At 36.7% G+C, this 25,559-nt stretch overlaps 2 protein-coding genes across 3 annotated transcripts; one reads left to right on the forward strand and one right to left on the reverse strand.

Moving 5' to 3' along the window:
* The first annotated feature begins 567 nt into the window (after window positions 1-567).
* On the forward strand, window positions 568-7,430 carry LOC117419559 (E3 ubiquitin-protein ligase Hakai-like). 2 transcript variants are annotated; one of them, XM_034032418.3, is made up of 6 exons: window positions 568-865; window positions 1,897-2,064; window positions 4,343-4,443; window positions 4,585-4,668; window positions 5,430-5,503; window positions 6,002-7,430. In XM_034032418.3, exons 1-6 carry the CDS (start codon window positions 853-855, stop codon window positions 7,071-7,073), a joined length of 1,512 nt encoding a protein of 503 aa, XP_033888309.1. In that variant the 5' UTR covers window positions 568-852; the 3' UTR covers window positions 7,074-7,430. The 2 variants fall into 2 exon arrangements, with proteins under 2 accessions (XP_033888309.1, XP_033888308.1); XM_034032417.3 differs by having other exon boundaries at window positions 569-865; window positions 5,987-7,430.
* Window positions 7,431-10,103: 2,673 nt separating this feature from the next.
* LOC117420089 (chloride anion exchanger-like) lies at window positions 10,104-23,939 on the reverse strand. Its single transcript, XM_034033607.2, has 21 exons — window positions 23,871-23,939; window positions 22,364-22,548; window positions 21,508-21,647; window positions 20,850-20,960; window positions 20,437-20,594; window positions 20,145-20,309; window positions 19,483-19,635; window positions 18,931-19,013; window positions 18,654-18,801; window positions 18,042-18,155; window positions 17,493-17,570; window positions 16,965-17,060; window positions 16,434-16,540; window positions 16,190-16,259; window positions 15,657-15,749; window positions 15,101-15,196; window positions 14,471-14,698; window positions 14,165-14,219; window positions 11,908-12,050; window positions 11,452-11,511; window positions 10,104-11,366 (listed from the first exon to the last, which is right to left on the reverse strand). The coding sequence occupies exons 2-21, from the start codon at window positions 22,492-22,494 to the stop codon at window positions 11,340-11,342; spliced, it is 2,256 nt and encodes a 751-aa protein (XP_033889498.1). The 5' UTR covers window positions 22,495-22,548; window positions 23,871-23,939; the 3' UTR covers window positions 10,104-11,339.
* Window positions 23,940-25,559: the final 1,620 nt, after the last annotated feature.

Below are 25,559 nucleotides of genomic sequence, written 5' to 3' on the forward strand. Positions count from 1 at the left end.
TCATAATTTACAACATGATCACAAAAAGTATAGTAGAAACAGTCCCTGCTATAAAGAGATAATATAAACGTATGTTTTGTGATGTGAGACAAATTAAAAAGTATTATAACGGGCAGGATTCCCGTAGACAGTACTGTATTTTGATCTGGGACAAAAATAATTCAAATACTTGCACATATGGTCACATATCTCACTTCAACTACCTGTTATTAAAGCTGATTTTCTTCTCCTTAATTCAAAGTAGGTTATTCCCTGTCCCTGATAGCCTTTCATCAATAACCAATTACACCTGCTGAAAATAACAGCGGTTTTAGGTTCATTTCAACCGTTTGGCTTTTTTTTTTTTTTTACATGTGTAAACCTTTAGAATAAATATCTGAATATTTGAAAAGTAGAATAACTGTGGGGGGAAAAGAGTCAAATCATTTTAATTTGTATTACAAATCATTCATAAGATAATTAATGACAGACTCGAAGGCGATTCCCACCCCCTGACTAGGTGGCAGTAGCACATGGAGTGAGGATTGGATCTGGTTGCTACACACTTCTTTGTCAGCCAGCGCTCGTCTGTTGTTTTGCGCCGCGGCTGCTCCCGCGCAGTACCTCTTGAGAAGCTGCGCGGCTGTGCAGACTTTTAAGCCCGTGGATGCGTGACCTGGTGACATCCTTTCCGGCTGAGTTCACGCAGACGATGAATTTGGACAGGTTTTCCGCAGAATCTGCGCAGATTTACCAAAGCCTGCGTATCGTGAACGCTCCCAGTATATTTTGTTAATCCATGTGATTGTACTTTCCTGTGATAGCCCCACCTAAATCCATCACTTCCGCTCCCGAAGTGCAGTGCTCCAAATCATGGACCAGAATGGTAAGGAAGGAGCCCTTCTCTTTTTTTGACTTACGTTTATTGCGAAAATAATACATGTTATCAAAACAAAGGAATACATACCGTATCTGCGTACAACCGAGATACATTGAACAACATCGAATCTAGATAGAACGCTTCATAAATGTTACATTGAACTGTTGCGGCCTTGTGTATAGTCTTCCGCAACGCATCCTCATATTGAATTCAAAAAGGAGGAAGAGCAGATTTCCTTGTAAAGTGCATGTGTTCTGCTGTGGTTTTGCTTCTCTAGTAAGAGCATACACAAGTCATGGCGATATTATTTAAAACTATACTCAGAAGGCTGTAGTACTTGTTGATTTCTGGAGAATGTTGCAGTCGTGTTTCGCAGCCGTTAACAACATTATTGTTATGGGTGTGAAAGTCTGGTTTCATTTGCATGTTCTTGTCACAACATTTTCATGATCATCTGGGTTTGCATTTATGTGATAAGAGAATAACTGACGCATTATGGTTTTTTTTTTAATTTTATGATTCGAATGCAGTTTACACAGGCTAAGAATGTGTCTTACTGTTCGAGTTCTACCCTTAACCCATTAAGTACCAAATTACATTCTTTAAAAACACAAGCTGTATTTATTAAATTTGATACATTACATTTTACTTAATACAATTGGAGTAAGCTATAATATAGTTAGAAAATTTAAATAACAGGTAGATGTCAGTTAAAAACGCTTAAAAAAATTACAAAACAGCCTCACCTCAAATGAGAACAATGGCACTTACTGGGTTAAGACCAGATTTCTGGATTTTACAATGTTTTATATTTTTGGAACGTGATTTAATACATGGCGCTTACTGAAAGTTGTAAATGCAGCTTTTGATTTTTAAAATAAGCCATAGCACTGTGGATTTTATTTTTTAACTCTGCATTTTATTTGCAACCCGTGATTTGGTGTTTGTACTACTACTTGGTATTGATGATGCGTTTGTCTTTTTAAAATTAATTTGTTTCATGAGACCTGACAAGCTTTTTTTGTTTGGTTTTGCAGACAATGATTTGCAAGGTACAGATGGGTCTGGATCTTTGGGTGGCCCTGATGTTCGCAGGCGAATTCCTTTAAAGCTGATCTCCAAGCAAGTCATCAGAAACAAACCCACTGCCCGGCCTCCAAGAAACATGAACCGAATACCTTCCAAACCACAGAATGTGGATGAAGGTAAGAGGACTTTTCTTGGGCGCTCGAATCTGATACCACTGGTCAGAAAACCATTTAAACAGTACAATTATAACATGATCTTCGAACTGTCATGAGGTAGTGTTTTTATAATAGTAACGGAAGTCATTGGGACATAATTTTAATGCTGTCCCAATGAATAACGTCACTTTCAAAGGTCAAACAAAGTTTGAACAGAAATCAGTAACGTGTATGCCCACCATTGGCATTGACGGCCTGACATCTCCTGCCCATGGATAGAATCAGAGCCTGGATAACGTGCCAGGGAATGGCAACCCACTCTTGTTCAAGTGCCTCGAAAAGTCCTTTAACGTCTGTGGCTCAGGGTGACGTCACACACGTTGATCAAGCTCGTTCCACAAATGCTCAATGGGGTTCAGATCTGGTGATCGAGACAGCCAGGGAAGCACTTTAACACTGTTCTGAGTGAAGAAAGCTGTGGTGGCCCAGGCTGTGTGCTGTTGTGCATTGTCATGCTGGCAAATGACGTTCCGATGGTTCTTGAATGGGATCACGTGAGGCCGTATGATCTCATGACAGTAGTGACACACTGTCAGGTTGCCTTGAACATGGACAAGCTTGGTTCTGCCACTGCCTGAGATTGCCGCCTACACTGTGACACTCCACCACCAAATCTGTCAACTTGTTGCACACAGTTGGCCGCAAAACGTTCATGACATCACCTGTATACCCGGGCTCTTCCATCTGCACGTCGAAGCAGAAATCTGGATTCATCACTGAACACCACGTTTCTCCATCTTTATATGGGCCATACTCCACTAAAGTCGTAGTCGGCGTAAGAATCGCTCTTCTAACTGGCCTTCTTGCTTGGATACCCGCCTCCCGTAGGCGGTTTCTGACACTGGTTGGAAATTCTACGCATTCCTGGTACTGCAGATGTTGTAGAGGTTGCAGTGGTGAACCGGTCACGTAAATGACATAGACGTATACATCTGTCCTGGGCTGCCGTCGTCACACATGGTCTACTGGATCTTGGGCAGTCAAGTGATGTTCCACGTTGCTGGTATCGGTGCCAAAGTTGTCCTATAGTGCTCTGGGAAACATTCAGTTGCTGTGCCATGGCGGACTGAGATTCGCAGGCTTTCAAATGTCCAATAGCATTCCGTTGAACCTCGGTAAGTCTAGGCATAGGCACATCTCGGCAAGTTGCACGTGCAGTGAATGCACGCGAATATTGCAAGTCTGAAGCAAATGGTTTTAATTTTGGGAATATTCATGTGTTTTGGCATACGTCAAGCTTTTTCAATCCTGACAATGTGACACACTGTCAGCCAAACGTGTTTAAATAAAATACAATTGTTTTGTTGCAATTTTTAAGCGATTGAAGTATTTGCAATGCATTTACTTTTTTGAAGGGTGTATATATATATATATATATATTTTATAATTTTATTTATTTCTTTATTTTTACAATTAATCATGCATTAAAAGTGCATTCTGGGTAGAGAGAGAAATGCATGATGATTTGAAGCTCGCTCTCTCTCGCCAGAAGTGGTAGGACAGCTTGTATAAAAGGGGTTGAAGTTGTGTAAAAATCATAATTGTTGTCTTGTTTTGTACAATGATTGCTGATGCTGTGCTACGGATGTATATATGTATTTGGAAGGGGAATGTCTATCTACGTGATTTAAATGATTGCCAAACATGTGTCTGCAAAGTAACTCGTGTGCATTGTAACCAGCTGTGGTAAAATCCAGGGTGGCGCATTTATCCTGACCAATATAATAAACTGTTGATTTAGTTATAAACCTCTGAGTGTTTTTTGTTTCTGTGTTTGTGTATTGCTAATAATAGTTTAGGGGTTACCCCAGAGTGGTTAAACAGTATGCGTAACTGTGCTGCTGTGGCCCTTGGGGCTTGTGTGACCTGAGTTATCAGGTCCCTAAATCTGTTTTATTAGGTTATTAGGACAGTAAGGTAATATTTGTTACATTTACTAAAATAAAAATGGTTTTAAAAAGACCAAATTTCTATTGGGCTTTTTTTTTATTTTTAAAAATTGTTTTAGGTCATTGATTTTTTTTTATATATTTCTATGCAGGACAGCTGCTGTAGGATCATTACCCTTATTAAAAATGTGCACGGATTAATCAACTACTGTCCATAAATTTAACCAAATTTTTATTTTTATATATATTCTCACACCCATACAGTACATTCTGTATTGCTATTTTACACTGTTGGCATTTTTTTATTTTTCACCACTATTGGTCCTTAATTTCTTTTTTTTTTTCCACAGAAGGTTTTGGTTACAATGAGGAAGAGCGGTATGAGTGCAAAGGCGGAGAAATGTTTGGAGGAAAAAGAAGATTTCCAATTCAGATATTCTGGGATTGTAAGGTACAATGAATTAATTAATAATTAAATAATTCATTTCTTACAAAGTTTGAACACAAAACTGTTTGAGACCTGCAACACTGTTAGTAGGAATACAGTATGTTGCGTGATTTAATTAAACTGAATTCATTTTGTTCTTTGTAGATAAATTTGATTGGAGAAAAAGATGACACACCTGTTCATTTTTGTGACAAATGCGGTCTTCCTATAAAGATATATGGACGCATGGTAAGTTAATTATTACACCCAAACGCCTGTGTTTAATGGGGCGTACTATATATTGTAAGGACTGAAGCCTTTGTCAGTGGCAAACAATGAGCTCACACGGAAGGCAAAGACAATGAACTTGTCAACAATGAAGAATTGTCAGTAACGTGTTCCTGAATATGAAGGCGCCTTAGCCGGGCTCAGTATAAAACTATACTGTCTTTTTTTAATAAAAGCTGTTTTGCAGCAGACAAAAAAACATGTCTACCCCTCTGACCTGGTCCCTAGCAGACTGGCAGTCACCACTCATCCCCCTTTCTTAAAAAGCTAAAATAGATAGCCTTATCCTACCCCCGCCCTTAGTCTCTCTCTCTCCTATCGCTCACAGTGATTGAAACTTATTATATACAAACCTAGACACAAGGTTTGATGCTTTTATCATAGTGCAATTAGAATATTGGTTTTGTCTGCCAGCACTAGCTTGCGTTGGTACTGTGTTATTGTGGATATGCAAGGCATATCATTTTCGCCCCCCTCTAAAGGTGGAAAGGGGTTCAAATGCACCCCAAAAAATACCATGTGCACTTTAAAGAAGGATTTCTTCTGTTTCCTGAGAAGGATGTTCTTGGTATCCAAATAACAGTAAGGGATTCAATTTAACTCGCATATAAGGACATTCCATGATCTTCAAAGTCATGAGATGTTCATTTTAAAATCACTTGTCGCTGACAAAGGTTTAAGTAGAAATCTCAGTGTTCTTTTTTGCCTGTTTGTATTCACAGATTCCATGTAAACACGTTTTCTGTTATGAATGTGCTGTTATCTACGAGAAGAAGTGTGACAAAATGTGCCCTGGGTGAGTGACTTCATTTATTGATGTTCATTGGATGGGGTCTGGAGTATTCAAATTTATATTTTATATTAATAATTGATCATTAGGATTAGTGCTGGGACAAACATGAATGAGCTGTAAAACAAGACAATTTGTGTCATACAGTGACATTTACAGTGAAAAAAAAAAAAAGTATTGGTAGTAAAAAAAAAAACCTGGTACAACATCAGATGTGTGTTACTTACTCCAGATGAAATGTAATCATTGGTTAATTGATCTGTTTTTAATAAGCATTTATCAAAACAAATGTCTTCTGTGGTGTTTTATCAAATGTTGACAAATAAAACTAAAAACAAGTAGCCCCATCTATAATACAGGAAATTGATGTTTGCAGCAACAGACAAAGATCAATATCTCTTTAAACCAGGTGTGTAGTTAAACCATCAAGTTAAAGACAATGTAATAATTTGGATGTTGTTAATATCCCTCACTAAATCCTAAGGACAGTTTATCTCTTTACAGCTGCAATGACCCAGTCCAGCGTATTGAGCAGTGCCTGCGAGGATCTCTCTTCATGTGCAGCATCGTGCAGGGCTGCAAACGAACCTACCTGTCTCAGAGGGACCTGCAGGCACACATCAACCACCGGCACATGAGAGGAGGGAAGCCAGTGGCAGGACGCCCCCACGGGGAACCCCTGCACCTCCCAGCCTTAGCAGGGCCTCCGCCCTCAGAGCTGAATGAGCGCTTCCTGCTGCCACCAGACAAGCATCACCTCCCCCACCTGGGTGGCCCCAAGCCGCATGTCCTGATCCCACCACCCCCGATGCAGCATGTGAGTCATGAGCACTACAGCCAGCCTCACGAGGACCTTCGAGGGGCGCAACCTCCTCCCTCTTCCTCGGACATGGCTGCCCTGGGGCCCCCGCGCTCCGTGGGCCAGGAGACCTTCCGCATCTCCACCGTCACCACGCGTAAGCACAGCAACCTCATCACCGTCCCCATTCAGGATGACTCTGCAGGTTCTGGTGGCCGTGAGCCCCCACCCCCCGGCCCAGGCCCAGCTCAGCATCACCACCCCAATGAGTATCAGGGCCAGCCGGTTGTGTCACGCCCTCATCACATGATAGCCCAGCAGCAACACTATGGCCCACCCCCACCTCCTCCTCCGCCCATCAACCACCCCATGCAGCACCCACCCCAGGCCTCGGGGACTCCTCACATGGTCTACAGCCAAGCACCACCACCACCCATGTCATCTGCGCCACCACCCATCACCCCACCCCCAGGACACATAATCAACCAGATGCCTCCATACATGAACCACCCCCCACCCGGCCCACCTCCCCAGCATGGCGGCCCACCTGTCAACGCGCCTCCCCCACGCCATTACAACCCCAGCTCCATGCAGCAGTTCTCTGAAGACCAAGGAACTCTAAGCCCTCCATTCACCCAACCAGGAGGACTGAGTCCAGGCATATGGCCTGCTCCCCGGGGACCTCCCCCTCCTAGAATGCAGGGCCCGCCTCCTCAGGGTCAAATACCTGGACCACACCACCCAGATCAGTCAAGATACCGGCCATACTACCAGTAATATATGAATAAATAGAAGAATGTAGGTGGTTGTGTGTGGGTGGACAGCTTTTAATTATTATTTTTTATGTTGTAAGCCTAAAAAAAAAAAAAAAGGTTAATTAGCTGTTAAGGACTACCATAACTCTTGAAAGTGTTGTGTCTGACTGCATGCATAATGCTGAAAACATTTGGTCTCATTTTGATAAGTACACTTTTCACCCGACAGATTGTATCCCAGACTTCACATTATCAATATTAGCTCCTAGAATATAACAACATACACTGTACTTGATTGTCTTACATATGGTGTTAAGGATTAGGTTACATCTGAAGATTTTGTTTTGTTATCCTGTATTAATAAATTTGAAAATGTGAATATGTGGTGCTGATGCTGTTTTTTTTCCATCTATTTACAGGGTGATTAGAAAGTACCACATCAATGATATGGTGCATTTATGTGGTAAACGCACTTTCTAATCATGTGTGTGTATGCTCAAATACTTAAATGTGGATTTCAAGGTTATAACCAAACAATGTAAATATTTGTTCAGAAAAAAAAATATTTATTTTATTGAGGGTTAGGCATTTGTGTTGAATGTTGCTGTTGAAATTTAACAAGGTTTTCATTGTCGCACTTAGTACCATTCCTTTAGGACCACTCACTCGAGTTTAATTGTACAATGTAGCTTACCTTGACTCAAGGTAATATGCAAAGCTTGTATTCTCTACACCCTTCAGGTATGTAATTTCTGGCCTTCAGTTCTTTTATTAAAATACTGGAGACTTCCTAATGTACTGAATTTGAAGCATGACTACACTGTTTATTAATAATAATAATAATAATAATAATAATAATAATAATAACTAATGATCTATCTGGTTACAAGATGGTGTCGTTTTGATTTGGTAATGTGTGTCAGGTTTCACATACAGAAGAGTATTTAAATTATTTAATGAAGACTGCAATTTTTTTTGCTATTTGTAATGAAGACATTGAAATACTTCTATTTGAAACATTTAGCTTTTTTTAGTATTTATTAATTCAGCAGCAATGGGTGTTTAATAGTGTGGATGCTATTTATAATGCAGGCTATACCTTCAGCATTGCAATGTCTTTTTAAGAAAGTATATTTTGTGTTTATGCCAAGTGCAGCAGGATTGTGGTTTTGTTTCAGCTATTTGCACTTGAATGTGTGTGCTGTCTCGATGGTATGATAGTTCTAATTTATTGTCACAATGTATGAAAATAACTTGACCATTTTCCATTTCAGAGGAAAATGAATTAGAGAAAGTGTAATTTGGTTTGTGAAAGCAAATCCATGTTTCATTGACATGGATGTGGATGTGTGGAATATTTTACATTTTTAAATTTCATCTCAATTAATAGAAAATGTGCAATTTTCCTTAAAAGCATTCTGTAGTCCCTATAAACCTACCTGAGATCTCCTCACCAAAAGTAATATCTTTAAAACACCACAATGAACAAAAGATGCTTAAAAAAAACCCATAAATAATAAAGCTTAAGTAAAATACACAGTCTATGTCTTAATTAACAGGTGTTCAATAAGTGTGTGAACACTGGTGTGTCATATAGTCTGTTTTCCACTGCTCTAGATATATTGTAAAACATTGTGGCTGGTACTTTCCGTTGCTGGGACCTTTACATGTAAAATCAATATACATCCATGTGAGGGGATCTTGTATGTACTTGTCCATGTACTGCATTTTCTAGTGTCTCCTAACCATTTCAGATGCTGACTTCATGATTTTTATTCTTAAGGAAACTCCTCAGGCAAAGTCTAACAACTACATTTTTTCCCCTTTTGTTTAGTTACCTCCTCTGACCAGATAGAATGATATGATTTGGATATGACTAGATCATCACAATATGGGAGTATAGGGAGGCAGTCAGTACGGTATCAACATGTTTTCATGTGAATAGGGTGGGTGTAGGTCCAGATGGAGGGGAGGGGAGGGTAGCACTGACATATTTGTGAATTCAGCTTTTAAGCATGATCACCCTTTTATATACTATAAAAGTGAGTTTTTTTATTATTTTACAATAAAATAAAACCTTTAGGCCAATGTGTTGTTTTCAAGTTATTGATTAGAAAATCAGCAGTCAGATTCAAGGACATGCCATGTGTGATCTTAAGATTAGTTAAGTTTAATATTAACTTCTCTAACTATTTATGGTCTAATGTTGTTTTTCTGTTTTTTCTATTGCAGTTTTTTTCAGTTGTAACATTAAAACCAGTTACACTGTCAAATGTTAAATAACCATTTCATTAACTTTGAAAACAAGATCAATAAATCTCCATGTGATGACTGCAAATACAAAGTAAGAGAGGATCATTACAAATACATCAGCGTGACCCACATCCATTTCGTTTTCTTTTATTTTTTTCTTTTTACTCTTATGGCAATTAATCAGATACTCTGTTAGTTCAGTTCCGTTCTAGTCGTTTGCCATAGATATATGTAACATATGCTAAAGCAGGCAAAGTATTTATAAAAGTAAGGGTCAGCACCATAAACCTGTAGTGATCTGCCACTTTGGATCATTTAATCATTGAAAGACACTTTGGCTGATCTGGTCTACATTACATACAGTGGCTCTGTGTAATGCGAAACTAAACATCAATTCCTGAACTCCTGCTCAATGAACCTGTCTATACAAAATAATATTTGAGTACTTGCAATATGAGAAAATCATAATGATGGCAACCATTATAAAAGCTAAAGGGGCATTTAACCATTGGAAGCTACTAACGGTGTACATTTTGATGGCTTTTTTTCGCACCTATAGGTGCAATGTGGGCACAAGATATATGCTGAGGTTCTGGCATGTGAACAAGATGAATTTCTGCGAATTTTCACAGTGTTTTAAAAAAAATTGCTTTTTACACAAAAAAGCAATTTCTGGCACAAAAACTAAATGGAACTGGAATGTACTACAGTTTTATAATCTACTGGTACAGTAGATCTGATGTGAATTAATATTGTTTTATGCACAGTAGGCTGGACATATACTAATACCAGTATAATAATAAATGTATGCACACAAGTGGTTCAAATGTTTATTGTCTGCTAGAAATAAAGTCATACAGTCACTAAACAGTTCAGGTTTTAGTACATTTGCAAAGTAGAAAATGAATCAAAAGTCTCCAAATTCATCTTAAATATACAGTACATGAATGGTAGTTCCCGTTTTAAACAGCAGCTGGAAAGGGCTTTAGTTTAAGGCTCTAAATAGTATTTTTTTGATTAAGCACAAAAATAATGTATCCTATTTTTGTTTTCCAACTGGAAGAAAGGGCTATCATTCACATTTGGCAATCCCATATTACAAAAAGTGCGACTGAGAATGCACACCTTATTGTCATATGTTACAGTAATCATAATGTACAGTAGATGTTATCATTCCATTAAACCAATTTAATATTTTGTTTATGTTCATGTATAGTTTGTACAAAATTAAGGCAGTGGAAGTCACATTTTATAATAACACGTATCTGTAAAATTCTAAAGTCAGTATTGATATATATATATATTAATTAGAAATCTATATACAAAATATATTAAAGGCTGCTTCATGTGGTATCACATGAGGAAAATGTATAATGAGCTTCAGCAGGGTTATTCAAATTATCAGCAGATACCTCTGACAAACCTAGATATTTGCTTTACTGTTTTACATAGACAGGCCAATGCTATCTTTTTATATAATATACTATATATATATATATATATATATATATATATATATATATATATACACACACACACAAATGTATATATACACACACACACACACACATTTATTGAAACTTTTACCAATATTTTATCAAACCATTGCTTAATTTACTGAAATTAATTACACAAAAAAAAGGTTTTGCATAGGAATGCATTATTATTATTATTATTATTTAGTCGATTAGCAGATGCTTTTATCCAAAGCGACTTACAGAGACTAGGGAGTGAACTATGCATCAATAACTGCTGCTGCAGAGTCACAATAGGAGCTCGTTTTACATCTCATCCGAAGGACATTTAATTGAAACAAATAAAAGCATGCTTGTGCTAGGAGTCAAAATAGTTACACAACATGGCTAACCCTGTTACTGTTATTTGTTTTTTGTTTTGTTTTAGATAAACACATACTCCTTGTTTTCTACCCAATAACAAGCAGTAACTACCCAATAATTATCACATCCATTTGAAAGTATAAATTGAATAGCCTTCATTTTCAGGTTGATGAGCACCCCAGATTTCCTTCAGATGTTTAAAATTTTGTCCCAGAAATTGGAACCTGTAAATGCAACCAAAATACATCAGTAAATGAAGCAAAAAATGATCAGGTCTCAAAACTGTAGTGGGCCACTTGAATAACTCACCGCATTCTCCCTGTTTCTCAAACTTCCACCCCCAGCATGTTGAACCGTGTGGTCATCAACCTGCAATAAAACATTTGCTGTTTATTCAGTTTCTACAACAGTTACTGTATGACAGGATTTCTTAAATTGTACTGACATCTAGGCGATTACAAAGGCAATACAATTATTTATATTAAATGACTAAAGCAAACAAATAAATAGCACAGGAGTGAATGCTTTGTAAATATGGCACAGATACACCTAAGCAAAACGATTCACCTAGAGGTATCCATAATATAATGTTGACCTCTTTTTAACACCTTTGTGTTATCTCCACTTCAGTCCCCACTATTCATTGTTTAAATTAGACAACAAAGAGTTACACTTTCCCATATTATCTTTTTCAGATTCGATTTTGTCTTCTGTGTCTAAAAGCAGAGTGTACTGTAACCAGATGTAGTTGGTGAAGGTACACACCTTTGCTGGCTTTAACTCCTCGTGGCAGTCAGGGTGCTTCTGTAAAATGTGCAGCATGGCATCATGATGGGTCAGGTAAAAGATGGAGCTCTTTATTTCATCATCAAAGAATGAACATTGTTCTAGTTTTTCAAGAACATTACCTGCAATAAAGAAGAGTCTTTTAAATGCCTATACATTTCACCAGTTCACTTCTATTGCATAGATCACCTACACCTCCCTCATAGAAAACAAACTTGAATGATCTGAATGTATGCTAACAAATTGTACTGTATGTATAGTTCTACACATTTTGGTGAACAAATGTGTGTGTGTGTAAACACACACACACACACACACACACATATATATATATATATATATATATATATATATATATATATATACAGACGTGCTCAAATTTGTTGGTACCCCGCCACAAAAAACAAAGAATGCACAATTTTCTCTGAAATAACTTGAAACTGACAAAAGTAATTGGCATCCACCATTGTTTATTCCATATTTAATAGAAATCAGACTTTGCTTTTGATTTTTTATTCAACATAATATTGTAAATAATAAAACAAATGAAAATGGCATGGACAAAAATAATGGGACCTCTAACCTAATATTTTGTTGCACAACCTTTAGAGGCGATCACTGCAATCAAACGTTTTCTGTAGCTCTCAAAGAGACTTCTGCACCTGTTAACAGGTAGTTTGGCCCACTCTTCCTGAGCAAACTCCAGCTGTCTCAGGTTTGATGGGTGCCTTCTCCAGACTGCAAGTTTCAGCTCTTTCCATAGATGTTCGATAAGATTCAGATCAGGACTCATAGAAGGCCACTTCAGAATAGTCCAATGTTTTGTTCTTATCCATTCTTGGGTGCTTTTAGCTGTGTGTTTTGGGTAATTATCCTGTTGGAGGACTCATGACCTGCAACTGAGACAGAGCTTTCTGACACTGGGCAGTACGTTTCGCTCCAGAATGCCTTGATAGTCTTGAGATTTCATTGTGCCCTGCACAGATTCAAGGCACCCTGTGCCAGGCGCAGCAAAGCAGCCCCAAAACATAACCAAGCCTCCTCCATGTTTCACTGTAGGTATGGTGTTCTTTTCTTTGAAAGCTTCATTTTTTCGTCTGTGAAAATAGAGCTGATGTGACTTTCCAAAAAGCTCCAGTTTTGACTCATCTGTCCAAAGGACATTCTCCCAGAAGGATTGTGGCCTGTCAATATGCATTTTAGCAAATTCCAGTCTGGCTTTTTTATGTTTTTCTTTCAAAAGTGGAGTCCTCCTGGGTCTTCTTCCATGGAGCCCACTTTCGCTCACAAAGCGTCGGATGGTGCGATCAGAAACTGACGTACCTTCACCTTGGAGTTCAGCTTGTATCTCTTTGGCAGTTATCCTTGGTTCTTTTTCTACCATTCGCACTATCCTTCTGTTCAATCTGGGGTCGATTTTCCTCTTGCGGCCGCGCCCAGGGAGGTTGGCTACAGTTCCATGGACCTTAAACTTCTTAATAATATTTGCAACTGTTGTCACAGTAACATCAAGCTGCTTGGAGATGGTCTTTTAGCCTTTACCTTTACCATGCTTGTCTATTATTTTCTTTCTGATCTCCTCAGACAACTCTCTCCTTTGCTTTCTCTGGTCCATGTTCAGTGTGGTGCACACAATGATACCAAACAGCACAGTGACTACTTTTCTCCATTTAAATAGGCTGAATGACTGATTACAAGATTGGAGACATGTGTGATACAAATTAAAGAAACTAATTAGTTTGAAATATCACTATAATCCAATTATTTATTATCTTTTCTAAGGGGTACCAACAAATGTGTCCAGGCCATTTTAGAATATCTTTGTAGAATAAGCAATAATTCATCTCTTTTCACAGCTTCTTTGCTTTATTCTATGACATACCAAAGGCATGCAAGTATACAAGATAAAATAGCTTTTAATTTCTTCACTTTTCAGGAGGAATGAAGCATTATTTCAATGAGCTGTAAGGGTACCAACAAATTTGAGCACATCTGTATATATATATATATATATATATATATATATATATATATATATATATATATATATATATATATATATATATATATATATATATATATACATACACACACAGTATATGCCTTATGAGGTGGTAAAGACCTTGGAGTGGTAATATATAACACATTAACATGTCTAAATGATATATCAGTGTTCTGAATAAGACTCTTAGCTTCTTTTATGGATTACTGTATAATTCAAAGTAATGGTACTTACAGTCACACCCAACAATGTAGACCTCCACATCGATCCTGATTAATTCTTTCAATGACTGTAAAATACATAAGGTTTTAGACAATATAATATAGAAACCACTTTATATTATAAAACAAAGTACCCCTGACTAATTATAGAATTATACTGTACTTTGACAAGCAGTGTTGACAAGCATTAATATGGACAGTTACCATAACATACAGGCAGCATGGTTTCCCCTAAACCTCTGTAACTTTCCTAAGTTACAAACCGGTTATTCTAAACCAATCATTAATTGCAAATCAAAAATATAGAAATGTATATTACCGCTTTGAGCCCCTTCAAGGCTGAAATATCCACGAACGATACAGCTCCGAAGTCAAGGATGATGCTATGCAAATCAATCTTGGGGACCTGAATGGTGGCTGGGAGTTCAGCATTCCAATTGATCTGAACAGGCAAATCCTCAAAGTTAATGGGCTGGTCCAGTTCCTCAATGTTCCCCTCATCTTCAGAAACATCACCAGCTCCAGGACCTACGCAGAAGAAACCTTTCTGTACAGGAAGAAACACAATTCAAGTAAATAGACTATCTTCACTTAAGTTAAGAAAGCATCATTGTACAGTACTATCAATGCCTTTACTACTACTCTCTATGTTATCAGTTGTGGTCTACTACTGTAAAGGAATATATAGCTATCAAAGTTTAGAAAATTCAACATCAGGGAATTATATATTACTAACCATTTGCTTAGTCTAGATTTAACATACTTTCATTTCCACTTTAGTTCATAAACATTTATGGTTTTTGAGAATAAAATCTAAATGCCCTCCCTTCTAGCTGTTTTATAATTTAATTTCCTTATTACCAAATGGCATGGATAAGAACTTCTGTTTTAAATACATTTTACAGCCACTTTAACAGAGTTCAAAGTTTAGATCATAAGTTGGACTTACTGATGTTATCTGCAGCTCTCCTTTCTTTAAAAGCTTCTTGATTTTCCTTAAGGCCTTGTTACGCTTTCGTAAGACTCTCAGTGGATTAAATCCCACCTGAATAGATATAAAAGAAACCCTTTTGTCTTTTGGAAAATACTATGGTGCAGTGCATCCCTTTACCAGGCCAATGAGTGTGAACATTGTTTCACAAAAACATACCCCATGCTATCTGTTTCTATTCTGCTTCTTGAGAAGTTCAGCTTTAGTGTGTTTGATAAGCAAGTACACAAACATGCTACTTCAGAGCCAGCAATAAATAACTTGATTTTAATCTTAAATAGTTCTCTTACATACAAGGTACTTGTTCATAATTTGTGTTTGATGCACTTAAATAAAATAAACAGTGCAGTACCCAACTTTACTGTAGTTGACACTGTACAAGCAATCATGCCTGTTTTCAAGATGGGATCTTTATTATGGCAAAACTGGTGTGGCCAGTAGCCATTGCCTTTTAAAAAAGAGAAATGATAAAAACAGGAATAAATAAAGCACCCCAATAAGGAAAGTAGCTTACAGCAGCAATTAGCTTTTCTCTGAAGAATTCAATGTTGGCAAAGAAAATTGGTGATGGGCATCTAAAGATCTTTACTCCTTCAGGCTCATAGATCTAGGAGATAAAAAAGAAGAAAAGTCCATTGAGCTATTGTTCTTTGAAATAGTGTGCTGTTTATTACTTTATTGTCCCTTTCTCTTTGGAGATTCTAAGCTCCATAAATACAGAGTACGTACCAAATCACTGGCCTATTTAAAGGTACAGTAGGCTAGTGATTTGGACAACACACAGGATTGGTCTTATGGCAGACAGTATAGTAATATTTGTACTTTGTTTATTTTTACACTGTACGCGTTAGTCCTGTGACTTCTCGTTTCCAGGGTCACCCTGACTGTATAGCAGCTCAGGTTGCAGGGGAGTTCCAATTCCAGTAAAAACAAAGCAGTTGTTGTAATTTTTATATCAAATTGGCCTTACAGCATATAAGCAGGAAACAAAACAAGCCAAAAATATAAAGGTATTTTTTGTGAAAGATAGATAGTTATATTACTTACACTAACGTAATCTTTTCTGTCCCTGTAAACATCTGTCCCCTTGATATTGGCCAGAACAGAACAGCGTGGGCTGAAAACAGTCAATTAACAGATTTTACTGCAAGATTCTTTTACAGTATGAATCAGACTTTATCACTTATCACAAATGTAGGGTTAACAAATTTCTCAACAAGATTGTCATCTGTGTTCTTATATTACCTTAAAACAGACACATCAATAATCCCCAGTTTAAATTTTTACTTACAATTGCGTTCTAAATACAACTGTCACAAGTTCAATTCCTAAACCAACTGCCAATCCCAGGTCAAGTCCAAGAAACACTGACGCAATGAAAGTCACCAACCAGACCACCTGTGAGAAAGAAACACTTTTTGGATTTTGTGTAGTGCAGAAAACACAAAGTCCATAATACCTTACTGACAGTAATAGCTAGTCATAAATCAATGGTAGTACACTCATATAAGTATGAAACACCTACAGATTACATTTAAGTGTACATTTGTATTACATACAATATGGGATAGCTATATACAATATAAGATAGCTATACTTGAGTTACTCTACATTTATTCAGTACAAACATTTTAAACTATTTCATGACAACTGTACCAGCTTTAGAGAGTGAGTCAATTGTTAAACTGTGGTGTATCCATCTACTCTATATAAATATTAGTTAAAAAGTGTTCTTAAATACAGTAATATGTAAATATATGATTGTATTTGGGTTGCTTTGCAGAAGGTACTAGTTTCATGTTACCATTAGCACCCTACTTACACAATCAGGTCTGTCCTTTCTCCAAAGATATGGGATCTCCCTCATTTGCATCAACATCCCCTTCAAATTTACCACCACCAAAGCACCCAGAACAGACTGCAAAAAGATCATTAAGAGTCATTATGCAGAGCTAAAATCATAAGATTTAAATAATACAATGAATGCTTGACAACCAGCAATAAAACTGGTCTTTTAGGAAGTACATTTTCAGAATATATTGTGTACAATTTTACAAACTGCTTCCTACTCAAAGTGTGCAGTATTCTCATGTATTCGTATTCTATAGGGTAGTATATGTACAGGATGTAATACGAAGCAGCTGTGTCATGTGTTATACCTTTAATCTTTAACATGCTAATGCTCACATTATTCTACTTGAGCAATTCAAAGCTAATAATATCCTTTAGACAGGGGTATAATGGTGAGACATCTGATCAATTTCAACACTGTAACTTTCTTAAAATATAAGGATACATTTCCTGGACCAAAAAGCCAGTAAGTAAACAAATCAAAATACTATAACTTTACCTTTTGAAGTGGTTCCAAAAGGAATCCAATTGCCACTGTGGTTATCATTGCCAGTAAAGCTGAAATCAGACCAGCAATCTGCAAAAACACGACTTTGGTTCACTATACTGTATATATTTGTATTATTTGGCATATAGCATGTGAAGGTGATCTTGGCTGTTATTTTAGTCAAAACCATACATCTTTTCTTATTGTACAGAAACGTTTAACTAAAACACATTCTACTGGTCAGATTATAGTCATAGTTATTATTATTATTATTATTATTATTATTATTATTATTTATTTCTTAGCAGTTACTGTATTAATAACTTCCCTATTGGTTTAAACTCTGTCAACACTGCAAAAATAACTCCATCTGGCTGACTGCTACCACAGTCTATGAAAGAAAACTCAATACAGCAGAGCTCATATCCCATATGAAACATTTATTTTAAGACTGAATATTAGCTACTGAAACTATGTAATTGTTGAAAGTAGGATTTTGTTTATGTATAGTTGATGTTTATTTGTGAAACATGTAAAAACAAAAACAACTATTTAGGTTACCTGTGTTTTCCCCCCTGTGCTTTCCTGCACAGCGCTTCTTGAGAGGGCAGTACTAACTGCAAATCCTTTGAAAGATGAACAAAATATATTGCTAACACCAAAAGCTATTAACTCCTGTATCAAAAAAGACGAGGTGTCAGTCAGATTATAGTATAAAAACACAATTGTTTGAGGCATACAACTACCCTTTTACACCATTTGCAAATTATATGCAACAAAGTTTTTAACACTTGATTTACCATTATTCCTTACTTTTGTAATGATGGGAAACCATGATACTCATGGTGTCTGGTTACTGTTTTATTTAGTTATGTTTCAATTTGCACATCAAATATAAATGCTGAAAACGTAGCAGCTCTAGCATGTTTTGTTGTACAAAAGCTTGCAAGTATATATTTTTATGACAGATTAACTCTGAGCCACTAATATAATTAGTTTAGCCCTTGCAAAGCAATGGTCTGATATATACTGCAAGAATTCAAAGTATATTGCCTAATATATTAGTTTAATAGCTTAAACTGGCAATAATGACACAGTCATATCAGTCAATGACATTAGGTATACTGAATGTAAATCACACTATAATAGAATAGCACATATTTCAAAGCTTACCTGATTGCCATCAATAACATAGTCATGCTTAACAGAATACACTTTGGCAACAGAAAAGGCTACAGCAAATCCAACAATCGCCATGGAAAAGGCATCCATCGCACTGCTCTGGAAAACCTCTAAACTAGGTGCCACTGGCATCTGATATCTGAAAAAAAGGAAATGCACCATAAAACATAATTAAGTAACTTTCAGTGGCCCAACAGGGTAATTATTGGTACAGTATATGATTCGTATCAGAAATATTTATAATAGTTCTTTGAATGTAACTGCTTACCCCTTCGTTATTTCTCCAACAACATTTACTTTATACAGTGTTTTGAAATCAAATGCATAGGATACTCCACATGCTATGATGGTCTGTGATAAAAAAAAAGTGTTAGAAACATTATTTTTTCCTCCTCCAAAACAAACCTCTAGCATATGCATTATTATATCAGCAAAGGTATTGTATGCAAATATCAACCTTGATAAATTAATAATATGCATTTGAGGAACAAATGGTTCATCTTTTGTGTGTATATAAAGTTCTAATAATTCAGGGATACTGGGCCATTTATTAAGAAAAGGTTAACGTGGAGTAAAATGGGCAAATCCTTTTGGCATTTTTAGAACTTGGTTGGAGATGTACTATCATTTAAATTCTTTATTTGTTTAATGTCCAACACATTTGTCAGAGGCACTATTTTGTCCATGCACACATATATACAGTAGTTTAGCAAATACGTATATTTGATATCCTTATTGATGCCACTGTTAGGGGTCATCAAAAAACGACAAAAACTCCTATAAAGGCAAATAGCTAAAAACAAAAGAAAACTACACTCACCATGATCACTTCGATGGGTATGGGGACAGGCAGCTGTGCTTTATATCGATCATTGATTTCTTTCACAATGAATACGACAACTATGACAATAATTGAAGTAACAATATCTGCTACATTCGAGTCCGTGATCTGTGTGAAAATACTTTCCAGTGTCTGCAAAAATTGGGAAAAAAGCAATCGGAATAATGTTGTGGATCCTTTTTCCAAGTATTTTATGCTCCTATCATTAGGTAAACATTTCAATAAAAACTAAAGCATCTTAACAGTTTAGGAAAAGCTACAGGGGGAGTAGATGGATGTATCATGTGAAAAGGTACTCCACAAGTAGTCCGATAGTATAGGCTGCCACAACATTTTCAAATACGGACATACAAGAAACCTCTCCTGCTTGGCGCTGATGGCGTGATATACTGAGAAATAAAATACAAGCTATCTGGGTCAATAACATAAACATTTTGCTCAATAAGTATAGCATTATATGACTGCATAATATTTTTGCATTTAAAACATCTTAAATATTTTTTTTATAGTTTGTCATTGGGTAGATTTTCAAGTTTCTAATCTCACAAACATGTGCTTTTTCCAGTTGGATACTGGAGTAAAAGAGAAAGACATCATCCGATTAAGAGAAATGGCATAACTTGCACCGCAGTTGTACTCACAGAAATAATAGCAAAGGGTCCGCTAAATCCAGGAACTTGTAATCCTAATATGAATTTCAGTTGGGAGACCAGGATATGAATGGCTGCTGCAGTTGTGAAGCCAGAAATCAGTGTCTCTGACAGGTAGATGACTATAAATCCTACCTGCAGTAACCCTAAACCAAGCTGAAAAGAAGAACATCATTATTTTAAAAACTATAAGCAAAAAGTAGATCATGAACCGACCAGTTTACCATATTGCTATTACTATTTTCAACAAAGTGTGGGAATAGAAGTGTAGCATTTAGGTTACCTGAAAAATCCCAACCAGAAAAGATACAGATGCAGCCACAATGACCCGTTTTTCCTCTATAGACATCTCCTCAGTTGAATTTGCACTTAGTCCTGTAGCATCCGGGACTAACTTGGTAACTACCGAGCCAACCATCAAACTCAGCACTGGAAATGGACCTGTACAGAAGCATCACACCATGAAAATGCTGCCCATCTCAGAAACAAGTTCTTCTAGTGAAATAATGTTGGTTCCTATTTATTTTAATATATAGGATCTGATTCTGTACTTGGCCTCAAAAGTGTGCCTCATGTACCCATCTTCAGGATTTTTGAATAAAATTGTTATTTCAGAAAAAGCGTTACGTAATTTCCGTTTTAAAATACCTAATTCTGCTACAGAATGTGGTTCTGCTTTAATATACTAACACTTACCAACTGATATATGCCTTGAAGTGCCCAAAAAGAAGTAGATTAAAACTGGGAAAAAGGCTGAATATAGTCCATAACCAGGGGGAACTGAAGCCAGCAATGCAAAGGCAAGACCTGGAGAGAAACAGAAAGCTAGCTTTAGGAATTGTACAGGTCCACGCTGTAATTAACAGTTACATCTTAATACACTAGGCAATACTACACTTAAAGGATAAACCAAAGACTGGGATCTGTCAGGCAAACAAAGATAAGACACAAATCTGTTTCCAGTGCCTGAGAGTATTATTCTGTGGACATGTGCAATAATTTACAGCAGACATTTAAGACTGTAAAAATTTGTATTATGGCAGTGCTAGAGCCTTAACTTTGATGTAATTCAAGCCTAGATTAATGAAGATCACACACAGAAACTTACTGTTGTAAGATGATTGTAAATTTTAGAAACATACCGAAACTATACGTAAACCCTTTTCCCCTGGATAAAGGATACCATTACTGTAATATCTGGTATTATCTGGAATACTACATCCTACAGATGATGTTATTAAGCACATAGTTTTGCCCTGAACACGCTGATCCTTCTTGTGTGTTTATGTTCAGAAGATCACATTTTGCTCAGCAAATTTATTGTACAGTAGCTTCCACAATCATTACACATTACCTTGTAGAACAGCCACAAGTCCAGTGCTGACTCCAGAGACAATGTCACCAAAAAGCCACTCCTTTACCTGGTAAGCTCGGAGCCAAGATGCTATCGGAAATAGCGTCAAAGCTGCATTTTTTGCTTTTTGTTTGGAACAACTGAAATATAAAAATATAATAAACAGATTTATATTTCGTCTTTATATTTATATTAATTTTTTTATTACACGTAATTTGTCACGACAAAACTATTCATTCTTGATTTTTTTTTACGTAGTCCAAATGACATCTGATTAAATGAAGTAAAATCTTTAAGGGGTAGAGGGCTGCAATTAAATTTGTTTTTTGAGTACGGTAGTTAAAAACTGTGATGATGAAAAGACACTAAAACAAAATGCTAATGAATCATTTAAGAGTATATTACACTATGATAGTACAGTATTTCAAGTATTCATAGTTAGGTAATTAGAGACGTAACTGGCCTAACCTAACCTTACTGTACTGTACGGGTTATGCTTAATTTATCTACTAATCTGTCCAACATTTCTTTTTTTGACTTTCAGACAGATTTTCACACCTCAGGTTGAAATGAAGGCTTTAAAACAGGGATGGGTACTCTGGTAGTGGAGGGCCATTCCTCTGCTACTAAGCACTACAATTAAAGACAGTTGGAACAAAAACCTGGACAGGGCTAAGGTTGCCTGCCTGTGCTTAAACAAACTTACTTATGGGGTATGGTGTGCTGTGCAATGATATTCCAATAAGCTTCTGGTGAAAAGGTTGTAGGTTTATAAAGATTATGGAGCAGCCTTTGTCGAATTTTGAAAACTCAGATAATTGACACATGTTTTATTATTATTTAAAACAAATCTTGCCTGAAGTAAAGCTTCACGTGGTCCAACGTAGACTTGTGGTATCTATGCACTTTCACATTGTCTTCCTTAAAAGAGTCTTCTGAGTAAAGTGGCCTGACCACTACATACTGATCCACTGCAGGCTCCCTCATTGTAGAGTGTTAGTTGGTGAGTTTTTCTTCTGAAATGCCTCTGTAGCAAATGCTCTGCAATGAAAAAATATAGCCAGTTAAAGATACTGTACTACAAGAAGACATATGAAAAATGTATTTAGTAAGTATAACAAGTATAAAAAAACCCTCTGAATCTAAAAAATAGCTTTTTCACTGATTTCAGAACATGTTGCACAGCACTATACTTTATTTTAAGGATTTAAATTATTTTGGTTCAATTCTGGTCTTACATATTATTATCCTATGTATTGTGTGTAAGAACCATCACTTATGACCCAGGTAAAAAGCTTCTGCAGGCTCCAAGGTTAACAATACATGGGTGATACAAAGATAAATCAGCTTCAGTAATATATTAAATAGGCTGTTGCTATCAAACCGACACAAGAGTTATTAACATTATTTACAAACCTAAAGAGTGGTGGCAGAAAAGTGTGAAAAATCTAAATGGGAAAAATTAACTTGAACAATGAACTCAGTAAATGTCAATAACTGTGACAAATAGGATTGTTATTTACGTAACAGTTCCTGTTTTATTTGTGTTATCAAAACTGCACATTGCGTTAAACTACTGGATAAACTGATTAAGTCCTGAATCAATACTATTACAGTATGTCAACATGGACAGCTAATTCAAAGATATAATACACAATATGTGTTGGTCCCTACATTATAAGAAGTGTTATAAAATAGTATACAGTATGTTAGTGGTCTACCAAAACACATGTATATTGTAATATAATTCGCAATGCTCAATTAATATAATCACATTTCAAAGACTTAACAATTCTGTAACAATTCAGTTCCATTCAATCTGTCCTGTGCTTCAGTACTTGAACACATTTCAGTACACCAAGCGTGTCTCCTTTATCCTGTGTTTTTTTTTTGATCAACCAATTATTTATTAATCTATCTATTTATTAATCTATGTGTACATTATTATTATTTATTATTATTTATTTCTTAGCAGACGCCCTTATCCAGGGCGACTTACAATTGTTACAAGATATCACATTATTTTTTACATACAATTACCCATTTATACAGTTGGGTTTTTACTGGAGCAATCTAGGTAAAATACCTTGCTCAAGGGTACAGCAGCAGTGTCCCCCAGCTGGGATTGAACCCACAACCCTCCGGTCAAGAGTCCAGAGCCCTAACCACTACTCCACACTGCTGCCATCTATCACCAAGACTGTCTTCTTTAAAATCTTTTCATATTGTCATAATGTTTTAGTAAAATTAAATTCCAGAACAAGAAATATGAAAACAACATTTAGTTTAGAAATATAATTGTTGCATCTATATAAACCTCAAGTAGCATGCAAGCATGTATAGATCTATGAAACAATCCTCACCTGTGACTGTAACAAACAGAACAACTTCCAGAGTCCTGAAGTGATTTCCCTTTCAGGTATACTCCAATAGAAACCCAATGGAAATCTGAGACCCTTATGATTGCACCCATCTATAAATACCTTTGTGTGCCTTATCTCATCTTAACTTATTAACCGCATTTTTTTACAAGAATCTTGCAATTTCTCTTTATCCTTGACCATTGCTCTTGTAGATAAAGGTTTGGCAAGGTATAACATCTTGCAGAAAAACTTACCATTAAACATTAAAGCAGAGGCCACAACAGAAAAAAGTTCCACCCCCCTGTACAGTTCGCAGGTACATTAGACATAATTTGAAAGCCTATAATCTGCAGAATCAGGATATGCCACAATAAATCACGTCAATACAAAGGATGGAAAAAGTTACATATTCAAATTACAGCTCCATATACATGTACTGTATACTTCAGAAAAATACCATGTCCCAATTAAAGCCAGGATCTTATGCAATGTTTCCATATGTAGCAGTCTGTAAAACTCAATCTCTTTCCAGTATCAAATTGGCATTGTATATTTCAACACGCAATCCAAATTTGTATCAGACTGACACCTCTAAATCATGTTAAATCCCTGCTGCTTTCAAATCACTTTCAACTGAATTCTAGGGGCAGGTGGAAACAGGGAATTACATTGGGGGTGCAGTTGTCCAAGCAAAAAGAAGTGGAAGTGAGCCAGACACTGACCATGGAAACCTCCCTCAGACCCACATCACGCTAAATGGTTGGTATAGAATTCTCCCTATAAGAATTCAAAATGACTGCCTGTGCACGCAACAGTTACAGTGGTGACCAAGGCATAACCTACATCTCTGAGAACTGATACAGAACACAAGCAAGCTATGCTGGAATGGTCCAATTATATAATTTATTTTGACATCCAAATTAAGTAGTTATGAAAAAAAAAAAAAAACTTAATATATATAAAGTAAACAGTAATGTTGATCTCTTAGCAAAATGACCCCAGTCCCCAAACTGGTGTTGCTGCATTTCATTGTAAATACACAAATTACATAACAGGTAGATTCCACAGGCCATCTTCATCTGTTTACAACACAGCAACACAACTTCAAGTATCAGCTGTCAAACTCCTATATTATGACAATGTATATCCACCCACACATGTTAAATAATTCTCCATTGACAACCAGGATTTTAACTTATTTATTCTGTCTGCGGGGTAAGCTGAAAGCTGTCCAGGTTATGTAGATTCTGTCATGCAATAAGGCAGAAGCCTGCCTAGGAATAAGCATCTATGTAATGTTTCTTATCAGTGTGGCTTGGATGCTCCCCGTGCAGTTGATTGTTTACAATCTGGAGGTCAACCATAGCCAGGTAGATCACTTCCAGAAAGCTCCTTAAACAGCCATTACCACATGTGACAAGGAGAGCCCTGTCATTGTATACAGCTGGGACGCGGAACAGGAGACGTGTTGCTAGGCCACCAATTGAGCAGTTAGGCTCGCCCGGCTTTGAGCTGATCAGGAGGTCCGGATTGGCTGGTGGAGCAGGATGTCTCTTTTAATGAGGTTAGAAATCGCCTTGTGTGGCAAACTTTTATTTTTAGCATTGTTTTGTTTATTAAAGCCAGCACTTGGATTACCATTGTTGGTACCCTAGCGTATTGGGCCTGTGTGGCGAGTCAACACCCACT

Source organism: Acipenser ruthenus, chromosome 14 (genome assembly GCF_902713425.1).
Source record: "Acipenser ruthenus chromosome 14, fAciRut3.2 maternal haplotype, whole genome shotgun sequence".
In the NCBI taxonomy this organism is placed as follows: Eukaryota; Metazoa; Chordata; class Actinopteri; order Acipenseriformes; family Acipenseridae; genus Acipenser; species Acipenser ruthenus.

Excerpts from the sequence above, each read along its gene's own strand:
- LOC117419559 (XM_034032417.3), top strand. Across the intron at positions 2,065-4,342 it reads ACCACAGAATGTGGATGAAG|AAGGTTTTGGTTACAATGAG; the intron begins GTAAGAGGACTT and ends TTTTTTCCACAG. Across the intron at positions 5,504-5,986 it reads TGTGACAAAATGTGCCCTGG|TTTATCTCTTTACAGCTGCA; the intron begins GTGAGTGACTTC and ends TCCTAAGGACAG.
- LOC117420089 (XM_034033607.2), bottom strand. The coding sequence starts at position 22,494 with ATGAGGGAGCCTGCAGTGGATCAGTATGTAGTGGTCAGGCCACTTTAC. Across the intron at positions 20,961-21,507 it reads ACTTGTGGCTGTTCTACAAG|GTCTTGCCTTTGCATTGCTG; the intron begins GTAATGTGTAAT and ends GTTTCTCTCCAG. Across the intron at positions 16,260-16,433 it reads GTTGTATTTAGAACGCAATT|CCCACGCTGTTCTGTTCTGG; the intron begins GTAAGTAAAAAT and ends GACTGTTTTCAG.